General features: G+C 43.2%; 2 protein-coding genes across 4 annotated transcripts; one reads left to right on the forward strand and one right to left on the reverse strand.

Moving 5' to 3' along the window:
• prpf4ba (pre-mRNA processing factor 4Ba) lies at positions 1–11,234 on the reverse strand. 3 transcript variants are annotated; one of them, XM_080836903.1, is made up of 16 exons: positions 11,190–11,234; positions 9,361–10,584; positions 8,912–9,067; positions 8,547–8,699; positions 8,270–8,351; positions 7,873–8,080; positions 7,516–7,589; positions 6,963–7,053; positions 6,497–6,644; positions 5,317–5,454; positions 4,895–5,048; positions 4,494–4,608; positions 4,091–4,242; positions 3,621–3,707; positions 3,189–3,393; positions 1–2,606 (listed from the first exon to the last, which is right to left on the reverse strand). In XM_080836903.1, exons 1-15 carry the CDS (start codon positions 11,225–11,227, stop codon positions 3,190–3,192), a joined length of 3,024 nt encoding a protein of 1,007 aa, XP_080693029.1. In that variant the 5' UTR covers positions 11,228–11,234; the 3' UTR covers positions 1–2,606; position 3,189. The 3 variants fall into 3 exon arrangements, with proteins under 3 accessions (XP_080693029.1, XP_080693028.1, XP_080693027.1); XM_080836902.1 differs by having other exon boundaries at positions 3,145–3,393; XM_080836901.1 differs by having other exon boundaries at positions 1–3,393.
• Positions 11,235–12,008: 774 nt separating this feature from the next.
• On the forward strand, positions 12,009–15,594 carry LOC308364513 (uncharacterized protein; the record flags this gene model as incomplete). Its single annotated transcript, XM_080837646.1, has 6 exons — positions 12,009–12,515; positions 12,834–13,551; positions 14,296–14,332; positions 14,449–14,582; positions 15,158–15,281; positions 15,381–15,594. The coding sequence occupies 6 exons, from the start codon at positions 12,009–12,011 to the stop codon at positions 15,592–15,594; spliced, it is 1,734 nt and encodes a 577-aa protein (XP_080693772.1).
• Between the last annotated feature and the right edge of the window lie 2,164 nt (positions 15,595–17,758).

Here is a 17,758-nt window from a genome sequence, read left to right on the forward strand (position 1 = left end):
ATCATCACAGTTTATTTTGAAGTTTGATGTACACCACAGTTTCTATGCATGAGCTTACACCAAAAAGTTTTGACTTAAGATAATTTGGACCTATCAACACTCTTAAATAAAATCATGCACTCCACAGAGAACAAATCACTTGGCAGTAAACGGGAAATCTGGACTTGATGTCTTGTATGGCCAAACAAGAAACCGAAGAAGCTGCAACTTACCCTGAAAAACACAAATATTTAAGGTCACCAAAGCAATCACACAAGTGCATCTGTACAGATTGGTCAGTAACAAAGAAAAAAGGCATTACCTCAATGTTGGTCACTTGCCACAGATATGCCACATAATTATTAATAGTTCAAGTGTGGTAATGTCACCATGTACATTTTTTTAAGTCAGTACTCCATGTGTAATATATATTAATAATTTAACATTGAAAAAGCGTACTACAAATGTACTACAAAGTACCATTTCAACTACCTGTTAGAAGCTAGTTTTAAGGGGACAAAGGCAAAAAAACCAGACTGCTGTTATGTTCAAAGCTTAGTAAAAGAGCTCTCTCTAAAACAGAAACCTTTGTCCAGAAGAGGTTCCCTGTGAGACTTCTCTAAGGGACTGCACCTAAAACAGAGAATACGTAAACCAGCATCTTGCTGCAAGCTTTAAAAGAAAATACAGACTGAAGCATCTGAAAACCAGCTCATGTGTATGAGGATTTTCTCCATATTGACTAGCTGTCAAGAAGTATGAAAGGCACTATTAACCAATTATACATTTCTACAGGCTGCTACAGGATTAGGGTTTTGATAGCTGCTTATGACAAGCAGTTACGCAAAAAAAAAACATATTAAAACAGTTTCAAGACACTAGCCTACATAAACACTTTGATGCTCGTCTCCACAGCCTCATATTAGATTAGGAGGTTACCGCTTCATGCACACCCATGGATTTCCTACCCGAGCATAATTTCACAGAAGTCTGCTTCTGTGATTTCAATTGTGACATTTTACACTTTCACAATCACCTGTGAGCCCTTTGCAATTGTAAAATATTTAACTGAAGTGTCCTACAGAGCTATCTTTCTTCTTGGACACACTGCAAATGAAGCTTAATTCGCCCTTATCCAACTGTACATCTTAACATGGCTTTGGCACTCATCTACACATGCCATTAGAAATGACCTGGGTGAGCAGCCTTGTGGAGGTGTCGTCTCAGTGAAAGCAGAGGCAGGCTCTGGAGGGTGATGGACAGGGCAGAGCCCCGCTTGGCAGCTGGGGGAAACTGGGCCTCTGCCTCTCTCTCAGCGACCGGGAGAGGTGGGGGTTGGGGACAGCAGGAAAAACATCATAAACAATAGTTAGTGGTGGGAAATACACAGATGGATGCTCTACTGCTTCCTGCAATGCACACAGAGTCTATTTCTTATACAGGGAAGGCAAGGCCTTGGCCTTTTTGAGAGTTTTAGATTAAGTCATCATTGCAGTTTGAATATTCACTGATGAAACTGATTGATGGCCCTGTTTCAAAATGAGAGACCGGAGGTCTTCATACTTTTTTTTCATTACTCTCTTCAGAAAACATCTTTATTTTTTTTACCTTTAACACCACATTTACTGTAAATGTACAATAAATCCAAACTGTAGTCAACATGCAGGATAGACTTCTACACCAAAAAAATAAAAAATACAAATAATGCAAAGAGAAAATTGTTAAGCATATTCTACTTCATTATGTATTGGCTGTTATTTTGGTTTGGTTTTCTCTTTATTTCTGTAAATTTATACAGAACTTCCAAAGGTGGCCTAGACAGTGTTGAGTAAATAAAGTAAAGAAGCAATTACCGCTCATAACAAGCAGATTCAAAGACCAGATCAGGAATATCCCTGTATCAAAAGACAACATGATCACAAACACACATAAGAACAGTACAGACAAGTGCTTTTTTTTTTTTTTTTGAAAGTGCACATTTAAACTGAAAGAAACACAGGGGTAGTGCAGGTGACACAATTGTAGTTTCACCATGTCAGGATGTGGTATAAGCCATTTCAAAAGGCGAAACAAGGAAACTGGGAGAGCACACTGCACCTCATTGGCAAAACAGGTCTGCCTGGACAGAGGCAACAGTACACTGAAAGTGCTGCAGCCCCTTCCCACCCTTACCCTAAGTACCTCTCTCCTGAGACTAGTTTGCTGTTTTTGCATTTAGGATGGTATACAATAGTAAACAGGAAAACAGTTGAGAGACACCAGCACAAAAAGGATGGAGGGTTTCTTTTAGTGTTCCGTCCTTGTCTATTTACAACATGCAGGCGCCACCCCCCCAAAAAATAAAACCAATTGATTTAAGAGATAGAAGATGTCCACATGACAAGCAAATTAACATGTGATAAGAACACCAGGAGTAGTTGACTGAGGTCCTTTGGGAGAGGAGGGCGGGGTATGCTTACCTTCAGTGTACTGAAAGTGGTACACAACCTGCCTTAAAAGAGGAGGACTTCCCTGCAGGTGAGCACCAGTAGGACCCCAAGATGCCAAATTGGGCAGAGACACACCTACAGCGAAGGGCATGCGGACGGGCCTGCACACCGTTGGGGTGGGCGCTCTCGCTCTCACACCTGAAGGAGACGTGGACATGTACAGCATTTATGCTGGTCTTAAACCACACTACCAAGACCACACTGTATACCTCACCATATACAGGCGGTCTACTTTGCTCGAAACTTAAAAACTTAAATACAGGCCCATTGACATTTTGAGTTTGTGTTTCAGCATTGCTGAATCCCAGCAACCTCTTCCCTCTAGCCTGGTTCTGTTTCTAGCCTAGTGAAAAATATTTACAGTTCTGAGGAACTCTGCTACCACAGCTAAAAAGCTAAGCTCATTTTACAATTGTGGTTAAACGTAGAATAGACATTGTATTCTGTAAAATGTCAGCTTATAGTACAGTTCTTCTTGATATTTTACAGCCAATCTTTGAAGAACAAATGAAATGGATATTCTACACCCCTGATTTGATTACATACATTATATAAAGCGTGAAAAAAAGAAGAAGGAAAAAGTCTGGGCGAGAAGCTTAAAACGCTTGTTGCTAAAGTCAAGACCGCAGATACACATGTACTGTTTGCAGCATGTTTTGGACAGAATTTGAAGTACTTAAGTGTGAGTGTCCTCAGCAGTCTGGTGTGGTGCTGTGAGACCTCAGATCTTCTCCTGGATGAAGGGGTGCTGCAGGGCCTGGTTGATGCTGATCCTCTTGGCCGGGTCCAGCATGAGAGTCTGGTCCAGTAAGTCTTTGATTTGAACTACTTTTTTACGCTGGTCCTCTGGAAGTCTCTGGCATCCAATCATATCAACCAGGAGGTCCTTGGTGGGGTTAATGGTACTCATGACGGTGATCTTCTCCTGTGATAAGATGGATAGAATAGACAGGAGAGAACGAGAGAAAAACAGCAAAATGGGAAGCAGGGGGGGAAAAAGAGGTACAAAGAGAGGGGTCATACTGACAGGGTTGGACTTGACAAAGGTAAGTATGAAATATGAAAACTGGTAGCGAGGATGGCAGACTGGAGTAAATTACTTTTTCATTGCACATGTCAAAGTAGATGGAAGTGAAAAAATGATGTACTCACTCTCTCTGTAACCTTATCTACTTCTATGTACAAGAAGTTTAAATTTTGATCAAAGTGCTGGTCCTTGAACAAGCCTTTTCTAATCATCTGTAGAGAGACACAAACACATCAGTTTATGACCATTTCAATATGGAACGGTATAAATTGAGGCATGGCCACCAGAATTGACAGAATAAGTGCAAGTGCAAAATGGTCAGGTTTGGACACGCATGATAGCCAAGGTATTACATTAGCTTTCTAGCAGAGTCACATTCTGCCAGATATTTGTTAAAATAAGCATTGAGCCTTTTGGCAACACCACGCATGGTGCAAATGTAATGATTCCCATTCACATTGGGAATACACAAGGATCTAGAGTCTGATAAGTTGTTATTTTGATTAGTTAGTTATTTTGATTAGTTAGTTAGTCTGGCAAAATGTCATTTTAGAGAGTTGAGTCCAAAAGAGAGCTTGCAAACTTTCCACCTCACCTTGTTGGGCATCTTGCCCTTGAGGTCCATTGCGAGCTTAATCATGTGGTTGTTGGTTTTCCCAGGAAAGAGGATTTTTCCTGTGTACAGCTCATAGAGAGTGCATCCCACTGACCACATGTCGATTCCATAATCATACGTCTTCCCAATGACTGTGGAGAGAGGAAACTGCTTTTGGGTACCTTCTTACAATAATTAACTTATGTGCCTCAACAGAACAGTGATAACTGCCTTTAATCCATAAAGTTCACTTTTCAAAGATGTGCTCTATTGCCACGGACAGTCAGTGACGGTAAGATGTTAATGTCCACTTATCGGTCAAAACTCTGAAGGGGGAAATGCTGGCAGAAACATCCAAATCACTGTGACGTGCTTAATCAATAAAGTCCAAATAAAAGCTTACTGATCTCTGGTGCCCGGTAGAAACGGCTGACCAAGTATGGAGTAATGTCGTTCTCAGCCACATGGGAGGCTGACCCAAAGTCACACAGCTTGAGGATGGTCTTGGACTCATTCACCTGTGAAGAGAGAGATGTGACTTTAAAGAGGTGTGGCACGCCTTGTGTGAAGGGCCTCACTGACACCATTACACCAAGGAATCCATAGATAAGTGTCACAAGTGTCCTTTTAGGTTTGCCTAAATAGTGGTCTAACTAACATAATAAACATTTCACTACAAATTGATTTGTGAATATGACAGATATCTATCTTGTATCAGTAAACCACTTCATGATAAGAGGAATAATAGCAGGTAAAAGAATGAATACTGTTGTTTGTCTGGTTGTGTGTGTGAGGGTAGCTCACCAGGATGTTGTCTGGCTTAATGTCAGCATGGAGGATGTTGCAGCGCTTAAGCAGCTTGAGGGCCAGGAACAGCTGCTGGCTGTAGGAGCGCACAGCCTTGATATGCAGCCCAACATCTTTGCCATACTTCTTCAGCACCTCACGGAGGTTCATGCTGCAGGCACACACACACACACACACACACACACACCACTTTATTCTCTGCTGTTAAGAGTGAGTAGTACAGACTCTAAGCTGATAAAGTACAAGCTAATTATGTCTTCTAAGCCCCTAGGAAAACGTATACAGAAACAGAGCTAATTCCTTAATAACCTTTGGCCTTTGTCTCAAGACAAGACAACCAATGGAATTTGTGTTCTGCAGAGTGCCTACGAGTCTGAGCTGGCATGACAAGATCCATGTGCACTTGAAGGGCATTTTACCTGAGTGGCTCAAACGCCAGGCACAAGTGTTGCTTGTGGTAGAAATGCCTGAAGAGCCGGAGACAGTGGAACTTGTCGTCAGGGTCAGCGTCGTTCAACTTCTTGAGGAACTCCAGCTCTTTAAGTCCCGTTTTCTGCCTGAAAATTGGACACATTTTTAAGTCAGCGCAATGATAGAGTTTTTTTTCAACAGTAAGAGTTTTTGTCTAAAACTAGTGAGCTAAAAGGCTTGCGAAACCCTTGCCAAGTCGTGTCTTCTGGCAATATAGTTTACAATGTCGTGCTGTGAAAGGCTTTCTTACATTTTTGTGGGAACTACATAGTGCATAGTTGCATTGGAAAACAAACCCCAAAAAGTGGTGAATTCCAAAATACTTTGCCTTAAGGTGTGCTTCAGTAGCTAGCTAGTGTGAAGGGGGAAAAACACATCTGTCTTTCCCAGTAGATGCCTTTTCACGCACCGATTGCAGGCACAAAATCCCATGAAAACACAACAGCCTTACTCAAAATGTTTTAGTTAGCAAGCTAGCTAGCTTTTCTCAGTGCCAACCAATGACTAATTAAAATGGACAGCGTATCCTCTCAAAAAAGTGAAGCAACGACAGGTCTAGCACCCCTGCTGGCTGGCTGGCTGGCTGTAGTACAATGTGTGGCTCCGACCCTCCCCATGTGCTTCAATTCGTTTTCAAAAGGTTATTCTATAAGGAGGCGTGGATACACTTGCGAATGAAGTGATTCACAGGTACGAATGTTAGTCACATTAATGTCTGAATTTTCAGATCAAGTTAACATGATAAATGTCCTTCCTAGACGCATCCGTATTAATTAAATATCTCCAGCTGAAACAATTTATGCTCCCTCGATAGAAGTAGCCTTATAAAGAGAATTTGAGAATGTGACCATATTCATCTGATCACTTCTACAACTGTAAAGCAGGTTAGATTACTGTAAAACTAACGACGAAATGGTGGAAGGAGTTAGGCTTCATTAATAAAGAGCAGAAGGGCATGGAGCCACGTCTTCCATGTTATTTACGTTCATTGGTGCCAACTAGCTAGCTCACCAGTTTTGGATAAAAACTCATAGGGAGGTCTTAACATCAAGTCTGGTTCATCAAAACATACAGACTATGGAGCATTGCATGGCTAACGGTGCAGTGTAACTTTTCAGACCCACTCACATGAGCTCATTGTTCCGGATGATCTTCACGGCCACCTCCTGGTTGGCTCGGGCCATGTCCCTGGCACGGATCACGTTGCTGAACACACCATGTCCTGTGTATCCATACACACTATACCTCTTGTCCAACATCTCCCCAATGTTTACCCCTAGGAAAAGAGACAGTTAATAGATTAATTAGACAGGTGCTGTCAATGCTCTGTTTTGTTTTTAAAATACATAAAATACTGTTGTGCGGTTTATATACGGTGCAGTTCATAGTCAGGAAATCTGGTATGAATAAATGTTGTTAAAAGATTAGGCTTGGTGAAAAATCAAATACATTCATTGCATTTAAACCCTTAGTTATTCCACTTACATAAGCACACTATACCTAAAGCTACTAAATTGTAAATGGTCTTCAACTCAAACATGTTACACATTCTCCACAATTCTTGTGGTGAGTGGATTTGGTGATTCAAACTTACGATAGTAACCCTCTGCATCAGTCCAGTTGTCCTTGAGGTTGGGGTTCTCCTTGAAATCTTTGCCAATACCAGCTGCTCGTAGCCTTGCACTCTGCAGACAAAACATGACCACTGTTTTAGCCACACAATAGCAGAATTATGCAACTAAAACATCAACTGATGTTAAACTCCTCTCCGCTGGTTCTGTAATACATGGTTCTTTTGTCTCGTGATAACTGGTTTAATCTGCACATTTTCAACTTCAAGGTTAGGGAGCCTATTCCCAGAAATGATTTTCACAATTCCATTGTCAACCCACTCGTCTTTCTCTGTGGTATTTTCAAAGGTATGGCGAACCAAAACAATGAAAATTTGGTAGTTCTGTCATCACTTGTTCAAAGCCAGTTTTTGGCGATGGAATACAGGTTGCATGATGAAATATGCATCTGATGGAATAAAGCTTGCATGTAACCTAACCAGTGCAGATCCCCTTTCACAAACACGTGTGTTCAAACAAGAGAGCCAAGAGAAGGTCAAAGACCTGTTCAATGGGAATCGGGTAGTGAGCACTCACATCAAAATACGCAGTAAACATGTCATCGGACTCCGTAAACATATCTGGCGCTGACGGCTTTCTCACACTGGATCCTGCAATGAGAAAGGACAAGTGCCGTTAATTGGTATCCTCAATGTAAACAATTACAATGGTGATACTGTACATGAGGCTTTAGTTTCCAAAAGCATAACACCAACAACTGACACAGTGACTAAATGTTTCATTAGTAACAAATGAGAATATCCCTATACTGAGAAAACCACGTTGCACTGTCCCCTTATAATGTAACAACAACAATGCATGACTGTGCAGTAGATTTACAATGCATCACTGTGCACTTATAATGTTACAATGTAACCATGCGTGTCTGCGTACCTTCTTTTTCCTGGGTTAGCAAGTTCTGCTTGGCCTTGACATTGGCCTCAAAGGTGTCTAGGTTCTCGCGCTCATACTCCTTGACATCGGCAGCCACGCGCTCCAGGATGCCGTCGGGGGATGGTGAACGGCTGCGGGGGGTGCTCTGGGGACTGCTAGGCTCTGAGGGTGCCGACGCGTCACTGTCATCATTCCCCGCCTTGTACTTCTGCGATAAACAGCCCACACAAAAGTGCATTTGTACAAGGGTGAGCATTACACAAGACAACACCCCAGTAACATTGTTTTCCCCACATGAGGATTTCACACAGCAAGCTGAGCTAAAAAAAAAAAAGGGCATAGCTGGCTTTGTTATACTGGTGTTGTGAAAGATGGAAAGCTTAGAATCTGAATGTACCTGCACAATGGCCAAGCGCTGAAGTCTTCTCTGCTCAATGAGAGCCTCCTCATCCTCTTCGTTCACCTCATAATCCTCCAGCCTGCACATGCACACAAGCCAGACATATATTTACTCTTCCAGCGATCATATGGGAAATCCTCGCTCGTCCTCGGTGTCTACTGACACTCAAACAGGTTTTAAAGGACTTTTATTGTAGCGCTAATGCCTCTATCAAGATTATTGCTGATTCTGTGTTTACTGTTTTCTAACCACATGAGAGACGTCTTAAGCTTACACTTCGTCGTCAGAATCGTCCTGATCTGCCTTCATGCCTTCCGACAGGCTGCCTTTAAACTTGTCCTCTCGGTCACGGCTTCTTTTCCCTCGACGCTCTTGTGAACCGGGGCGCCGATGCAGTCTTCGAGCCATTCTGTCCCTCTCCAGAGACCTGCAGGACACAAGGGACCATCTCAATATTCAAAGACAACACAGACAATCTTTTGTTACTTTGAAATCACAGAAAAACAGCTAAATAAAAAAAGTCACAGAAGAATGACATGAAGAGGTGTGGACTGCTGGGCTAAGCAATATGTTCCTACATTTTTGTCACATTTTTGTCACACTCATCTACTTCTCGTCACTGCATCTGTAGCTGCCCACCTGCGTCTGAAAGGGGACCTGCTGATCCGTCTCCTGGGAGACCGTGACCTGCGCCTTGGGGGTGAACGGCTGGGCCTTCGTCTACCACCCGGTGTGGGGCTTACTTCCCTGGTCCCCTCTCTGCCTCTCACTGCCACGTCTTCTCGTGGCCGTGGTCTGTGACAAAATGATAAAAGTAGTGGTTGGACAGCACACAGATAACATAATTAGCCTGTGAGAAAGCGAATGTGCAGCATCACTGAAGGATGCTCAAGTGGTAAGAAGCAGTAATCCTTTACTTATATTTAAATATATTTAAATATATTTAAAAAAAGCATAATATTTTCAAGAACAGAGAGCAGTCCTGCAAGGATGCAAAGAACCACAGAGTTGTATTTTCCAAGGGAACACCAATCATACACAGCATCTAAAAATGATCCAAAGGAAGTCATCATGAACTTGGCTGGTACCTGACAGGTGAGGGCCTTGGGCGATCTCCCTCCCTCCTCCTCCTCTCTGGAGACCGTGAGCGCCCTCTTCTGCCTGGAGATCTAAAGCGGGGTGCGGAGGCACTCTGGGTGGACCTCCTGTCGGGGTGCTGGGGGGAGTGGTGCTCCCTTCGCCGGGGGGAGGCACTGTGGTGCTGGGGACTGGGCCCTTGCTTGCAGCTGGGCGATCGGTTCTCTTTCCCTGACGACGTCTCTTTGGTGGGGGATTTGCCTGGCTTCTTGTCCATGTCCCGCTCCTTCTCGGACTCTTGTAACATGGCCCTCCGTTCTCTGGAGCGAGATCGCCTCTCTCTGGACCGGCTCCTCCTCTCACCTGATTTGGCCTGTGTGGATTTCTGTTCTCCCGGTGGGGCCGCGGAAGGCGAAGGGGGTCTTTTAACCGCGCTGCTCATGAGCTGGGCTTCGGGTGACTGGGAGTGCTGGCTGACTTTCTCTGCTGAGGTTCTCCTTTCCTTGGACTGGTCTGCACTTCTGGAGTTCCTTTCCTGAGACCGCCTGCGGGCTTTCTCCTGATGCCTGCAGTCTGACTCTGCCTCGCTCCTGCTCTTTCTTCTCTCAACCTTGTGCTGTTTCACCTCGCAGTCCTTGGACCTGCTTCGGCTGCGACGTCTGGAGCCAAAAGAGGCCTCGTCTGTGAAGTCCCATCTGCTCCTCCCAGCCTCCCTCCCTGAGTGAGCGCCACCCTGTCGCCTCAGCGGCTCTCCGTTGCGAATCCTCTCCTGAAACTCGCTGTCGTCCTCAGAGCCCGTGTTGTAGCCCTGTAGGATGAGCCCCATGCCTGAGTGCACCCTGCCCTCCATCAACTCATTGTCCAGCTCTGCTTGGATCATGGCTCTCTGCTTTTCCAGGTCCTCCAAGACAGCCAGGTCATCCAGCCTGGGTCTCTTCAGTGAAGAGGGGGAGATATCCTTTTCACCCTCCAAGAAAATGTCCACAGCATCCCCTTTAGCTGAATCTTTGCGTTTGCGTTTCTTGTGTTTGTGCCTGTGCTTGTGTCTGCGGTCTTTGTCTTCTGGAGAGACGTGCTTATGTTTCCTGTGTTTGCTGCGGTGTTTGTGTTTCTTTCTCTTGTGTTTAGCATCATGCTTGACGAGTTCGGCTTTTCCACCTCCTGTGAACTCCTCTCCTGTGCAATCACCATTATCCTCATTCCCACTCCTCTCTGAACTGTCGGGTTCCTCTTCCCTGCAAGAATAGTATTGGCCAATAATGTACGTTAGCCACATTGCATTTAAGTGAGTATGCCAACAACATATTGAGCTACTTCAGCCCATCGAAGCCTGATAAAAACCTCAAGTATCTTTCAATCTTTACTGGAGTAGTTCAACAGGATCTAACTAGCAGTCTCCAATATCATAGGGGAGATGAACACTGCTGTCACTGCTAAGTCCCTTCTGGATCCACCTGTCAATAGCCAAGTGTTAATGAACTGATTATCAGATTCACCTATCTTTTCAACTACCCGGTACTAGCTAACCCGTTCTACACGCTAACAAGTGCAACCAGCAAACTTAAACTAACATTGATCATGCGCTCTGTTGTAGACAAGAAACAACAAATGTAAAAGGGATTCTAGACATCTAGCAGGTAAAAATATGGCAGCAACGTATCAGTAAATAGCTAGTAGCTGTGATGGCTAGCATTAGCATGTATAATTTATTATGACGATCATGATATCAATGCCTAATCTTACAACTGATGCCAATGATGTTTCACTATATAAATTGTTAACTAACGTACGTGTATTCGTAGCTAACATTAATGTAAAAATTACTGTACATGTTTCTTACCCATGTTCTCTGCCGCTGTCATACACAGCCGTCTCCATGTCAGCCATTTTCAGTCTCTTCATCACATTTGCTCATGCGCAAAAGAGGACGGTCGAATGGCAAACCGACAAAGGCACCATGTGCCAAGTACAAACTTTAAAAAAACGAAAAAAGCTAGGCTTACAAGATTATCGATTTTGACAAACTATGAGTTTTTTTATCGGCATAAATAGGATAAACATACATACAATATCAACGTGAAATATGTATAGTCCAAGCAAACGACCCATTAGTGTGATGCCTTCAGAATCAGAATTAAACATTATAGACTATTATAAGTGGTTCCCTAAATTCACTTCCTGAAATTCTGAGTGTTGTGTTGTTGTCGTTGTAAAGATGGTCTGGGTAGCATTAACTTCCTTGCCAATTGTTACAAAATAACTTTCCGCTTTCTTTTTTCAGCCGAACTTTGAAAAAAGAAGCACAACATGTTTTATGACGAGCCCGCAAATGAGGTAAAGCTAAATTAGACTAACGTTAGATAAGAAGTCTAGCATCCTCACGTGCCGACAGCACTTTGCATTTACAATGAATGAATGAACATGGTTCCCTTGGCTACCATAGTAAGCTAATTTTCTTTATGAACTGTATTAATGGACTCATCTTATGTACAACCAGTACTTTCCGTCAGTACGTGGTCATGACTGATTTTATAAACCATTAGGGTAATTCCACTGTTGCATATGCTAAATACCATTGCATCTTTTCAGTTGTATAGGCTACTAGTTTGGAGTCAGAGTGGCAGTGTTATAGTACGATTTTCTATGTATCTATTACAGAATGAATGGGCTCAAAGATATTTACCAAGATATCCCGCTAGTGGCCCTGCGTCTGGCAGAAGAGAGGGTCTCATCCCGTCTCTACTGCAGCTCAGCAGAGGGACTGGAGGCGAGGGTATCAAGTCTGGTGGAGGTATTTCTAGTGGAGGTGTATCGTTGCAGGGTGTGCCAGTTCACCAGCAGCATTAAAGCCAGCATCAGCACCCATGTAGCAGAAACACATGATCTAGGTCCTCTCACGTGTTTGGAGAAAAATGATGATGAAAGCTCAGATTGTGGCTTAGAGGTTGAAGACAGTGAGGATCTGAACCAAAACGATGCCTCCTATGACTTGGATGGCGAGCTGCACACCAAAGACGGTGAAGACCACATGGACCATATGGGACTGGAGCGCATGTCCTTCCTGCTGCCCATGTATGGGATGCTTCAGAACATGAGCCCTCAGTCCTGTGACATGGGCCTCAGCTCTAACTCAGAGGGCAGTCTCCATGTGGGGGACACCTGTGAGGTGAGCACGGTTTAGTTTTTATGATACAGAGGAATACGAGTCGTAACACTGAAAATAGTGGAAAGTAATGCCTCTATTTGTTCTTTTCACATGTAAAGTATTTGTGCTATTTTCGGTTATATGTCCATTTTAAATCTAATAGTAGCTGACATCATGAAGTGTCATAAAACAGCTGTTATGCCATTATACATACAGTAGCTCTATTAGACTTTATTATCAGTCTTTGTTAGTATTTCAGTATTTGAGTATAACTAATACTTAGACTGTACATTGCTTAGAATTGAAGCTACAATGTTCTTTTCATCCTCACTCTCATAGGTGAGCACCTTGTTTGCAGAGGATGGAGATGGAGGGGACAGTGAAGAAGAGTCTGTGTTCCAGCTCCGTACCTCCGGTACAGACTTGCCAAATGCTCTGGCCTGTCGAATGGACTCAGACACTAATGATGAGGAGATGGCACAGTCAGCACACCTCATGACACTGGGCTTATGCCGCATCTCCAGCAACAAGGTCCACCAACAGCCCAGCGCTCCGGACAGTAAGCCTGCTTCAGGCACACAAGACACCGGGGACTTCTTGGATGAAAAACAAACTACCTTGTCCATCCCTGACACACTTCAGGAAATTGAGGAGGAGGGGGGCCTATGTTGTATTCTCTGCCAGGTAGTAGTGCCGAACCAAAGTCTGTTGGACGTGCACCTCAAGTGCCACAATGGGCCACACGAGTTCATATGTCCTCGTTGTGGTGTGGAGGCCCAGGAGTGGGCAGACATGGAGCGCCACTGGCGGGGGCACAGCAAGAGGAGGGGCGCCAGGCCGCACAAGTGTACCACATGCCATAAGATGTTTCAGAGCGAGGATGCACGGCATGCCCATGAGCGGAAGCATAAACGCCGGAAGCGGGCCCAAACTCAACCTCGTACTCTCTTACAGTGCTCTTCCTGCCAGGAATGGTGCCGCTCTAAGATGGAGTTGGAGTTGCACAAAGGCTGTCATTGCCAGGGAGGGTTCCGATGTCCACACTGTGATTTCATTGGTAGGAGTTTTACTATAAATCATGTGAATGATGTGAGTTTTGTTCACTGTCCAAACTTAAATTCATGAGAAATATACTGTAAGAATACTGTTCCATAGTGAATGGAAACATTGCAACACCGATCCTAAAACTGTATTGGCACAAACATCCTGAAATATTTCTGTGTTGGCTTTCCAAGTGCTGCCAGTGTTTTCACAATATGGTACTGGAATACCATGTGGAGTGTGGTCATATTAACAAAATGAAAAAACACATTTGCAACATTTGTGCAGACAAGTGAATTGTAATTTATTAAGATACAATTTTATACGTTCTAACTTTTTAGATAACTCTTGGAAAAAGGTTCACAGGCATATTCGGACAAAACACAAAAATCGGGGGAAAAGGAAGAGAAATGGCCAAGAGCCACGCAACTGCCTGAATGAGTAACTTGTTTTTCTTCTATGCACACACACACACACACACACACAGTCATTCTCTGCAAATACCGCTGGTCTATAACATATTCTTTGAAGCACTCTGGAAACATTTGTTTGTGATTTCACTACAGTCAGTAAATCACAGTGTGTGTCCTCTCTGTTTCTCTTTCTTTTAGGAATTCACAAAAGCCAAAGACATTTGAGCCAGATACATGGTATCAGCCAGTGAAGAAGAGAGTCGAGCAAAGAACTGCTGGAAAGGAGGGGGGTGGACAGAGTAATGGCCATTCACAAGAAGAGACTATTAGCCTCAAGAAGAAAACAGGGGGGAGGAAGGAATTCTGCTGCACCCTTTGTGACAGGTGAAGTTTATAAACAACAGCTAACTGAGATTGCTGCGGTGTGTAGTGTTCTAGGGCAACATGTCAGGTGTGGCACTTGAGTTATATGATCACGGGCAATGTTTTTCTAATAACAGGAAGTTCTCCACGAAGATGACCATGCGTCGCCACATGGGAATCCACCAGGGAGACAAACCCTTTGAGTGCCCACATTGTGACTACTGCACCCGACTTAAAGCCTCCCTGGAGCAGCACCTCCGAGTTCACACAGGTGAGGCATTACCAGGCAAAGAAACCCACATGGCACTGTTGTGACATCCTGACTTATCTAGGCCTGTTCTAAAAACAGACAATTGAATTCAATGGTTTAGCAGTATACAATGCGTGTACTGCTTAATGAATAACTAAGTTATCAGTTCCGTTTAGGTTGAGCCAAGGAATCTGCAGGTTGCTTTTTCAGATATAAAAAAACAACAGTTGTGTAACTCACTGAAGATGTATCTATTTAACAAAGACATGGCCAAACTCAGTAGTTCTCTTTTGACTAGCAGATAGTATGTGATCTTGGCAAGGGATAGCCTATTAACAGACTTTTCCCACCATCTGGTATGCAATTGGCTGTTAGATCTGTGGCAACTCGGCGTGAAGGCATGCAATCATATATCTCTTTCAGACAGGACCAGTGTGGTTCATCTCCATACCATTGCAGGGTTAAAGATTTAAAGCTTTCATGAACCTCTTACTGAGCCATTGTTCCAAAGTTGGGGGGGGGGTTGCCATGACAGTGCACTGCAATGAGGGAAACCTTTTTTTATTTTAACAGAGGTCACTGTTTTCTGTCTGTAGGTGAGAAGCCCTTCAAATGTACCCAGTGTTCGTATGCCTCCATCGACCGAAGCTCCCTCCGCAGACACTCACGCACACACACGCAGGAGAAGCCTTATTGCTGCCAGTACTGCCCATACAGCAGGTAAATGTTACGTGCACACATGTTAACGTGCTACGTGTTTATGCACACAAACATACACAGAGGGGAAGTCTTTCCTAACTTCCTAACTCTCATCCACAGCATCCAAAAGAAAAGCCTGGACCTGCACTTGCGGCGGCACCACACGGGAGAGTCCTTCCCCTGTCACCTGTGCAAGTACACCACTCCTGACCGGCAGCTGCTGCTCCGCCACATACGAAAGCACCACAGCTCAGAACCCTCTACCCTGCTCAGCCAAAAGACTGCCTCCATCCGACAAGCGCCCAGCCACAATGCAACACAGCCCACTGACTGAATTCACTCTGGCATAGAAATGGCATCGCTGTGATCTATTTCTATGATATCAGTTATATCAGTTTATAACATGATATACCATAGTTAAACACATGACAGGAGATATTTCTTCTATCTGTTTTCCAATTTTTGAATTTATTTTTGTATGTTTCTAAAAGTCTCACAGCTGCAAGACCACTTTTGGGAAGTTTTTCTTGTTAATGATAAATACTTCATTATAAAGAATGATAATGGATCAATCAAAGATACTTATCTGTTTCAGGTAACTGCACACAAAACAAAAACTATTGTAACAAACCCACTTGTGGCTTTCCTGTCAACACTAAATAACACTACCCTATCGTTATTCCTATTCTGATTGTTATTATTAATAATGACGATGATTATTAATAGACCTTGTCACTGTCCCAGATAATAATATCATGGTCACATACTTTTATATGTATGACATAGATTTTAATGAATTAATATTACACCTGATATACTGTATATGTTCGGTGGGTAGATGGTTGTGGCTTTTAACGGGAAGGGATTACAGGATTGACTCCTGGACCATTTGACCTATGAGTCAAACAAGGACTTTGTGCTTAAAATGAAAGCCAAATCCCACCAGGAATCCCATGTCAATTGGATTATCCCAATTGACATCGTGTTTTAAAGTATCCGTAGACTTGGAAATGCTTGAGTGTGATAAACGCCGAAGTTACAGCTGAAAGTCTACCAGTGTGATGTCACTAACGGTATTCAACAAAGTGTAAGACTTCACGGAATAGTTTTCAGCAAGTGGCTCTATAAACTTCGACACCCGGAGTGGCCACAGGCAGCATATCACTGTCCTGATCTATGCTAAGAGCGTATCAATTGGAGCGGGACGTCAGGATGACAAGAACAAGCAGCACAAGATTCAGCTGGATATTTATCTCGAATGATCTCGTTTGTTTTAGACAACAATTATTTCTGTGTTAATAGGAACAAGCAAAGCTATTTAGTTATTATTCTAAATAAAGTTTAATTCTTTTGTATGCGGTGTTTGCGCAAATTTCAATCAGCCAGACCTGAAGGCTATAGTAGGCTATCCTACTATTTCCCCAGACTTTTGCAAGATTTTAAGGAATGGCTCAGGGAACGACACGCGCGCAAAATCCGCATGTTCAAAACTGCTGGGTTTTGGGTATTGAACGGTTGACTGCAGACCAATACTGTGGCGAAGAGGAGTTTTTCGAAATCAGAGCAGAGTGGGCTGACAATACTGTACTGGTATTGCGTCGAAGTTGGTTCGATTTGACAAGGATTCTGAAGAAGCTGAGAGACTCCTTCCCAGAGGAAATTGAACCTTCTGCTGAAGCACTTTTACTTGAGGGTTTGTTTATGGAACTTTCCTGAGATGACCAATGGACCACTTTCTCTGTCGACTGTGTAACCTTGATATTATTTATATTAAATTCATATTTTGTTCTTTAAACAACTAGGATAGTTTACAAATAAACTTCCAAGAGGGTCGATAGCACATCTGGTAATGAGATAACGGAAAAGGGTTGCTAATGGTATAACGCTTTGGTCAGGTCTTCACAGGATAAAAGAAGCGGAGGACAATGACATCCAAGCGAAATTGGAACGCGTAGAGAAATTCCTGAAATCCATAGTCAGTATGCCAATCAAGGTGATGCTTTTTAAAGTGCTTTCTGAATGTGTAGATATGATTGATAATTCCATCTTAATGTATGAGTTAACCGAACATGAAAATGTCTCCACAGTACTCCCAATCAGAGGCAGTCCTAGGCTTTTTTGAGGCGTCGCATTTGGACTTGATGATAGGAAATAACCTGGATCCCACACAGCTGCTTCTCTATACTCCTATCACAATTTCAGGTTTGATGCAATGCAACCAACACGCAGTATTATATTACTTTAATTGTTTTTTCGTGATAATTTAGTCAGTTATGTTTTTCCGGGTTTTTTTTAACAGAACAGTCTATGTTTACTTTTTTTTTTCTCCAGAAATCAGGAGTTCCAATGGATTTTGTTTGGCCAATACAGAAACCATAATATGTGATGCATGTTTGCCAGATGAAATATCACTTTCCATAGGCTCTACAGGCCATGAGTAAGTACTGAAAGGCTATTCTCTTTCTCCTGATAGAAATGTTGTTGTTGTCATGGCCCTC

Source organism: Sprattus sprattus (genome assembly GCF_963457725.1).
Source record: "Sprattus sprattus genome assembly, chromosome: 4".
NCBI classification, from domain to species: domain Eukaryota; kingdom Metazoa; phylum Chordata; class Actinopteri; order Clupeiformes; family Clupeidae; genus Sprattus; species Sprattus sprattus.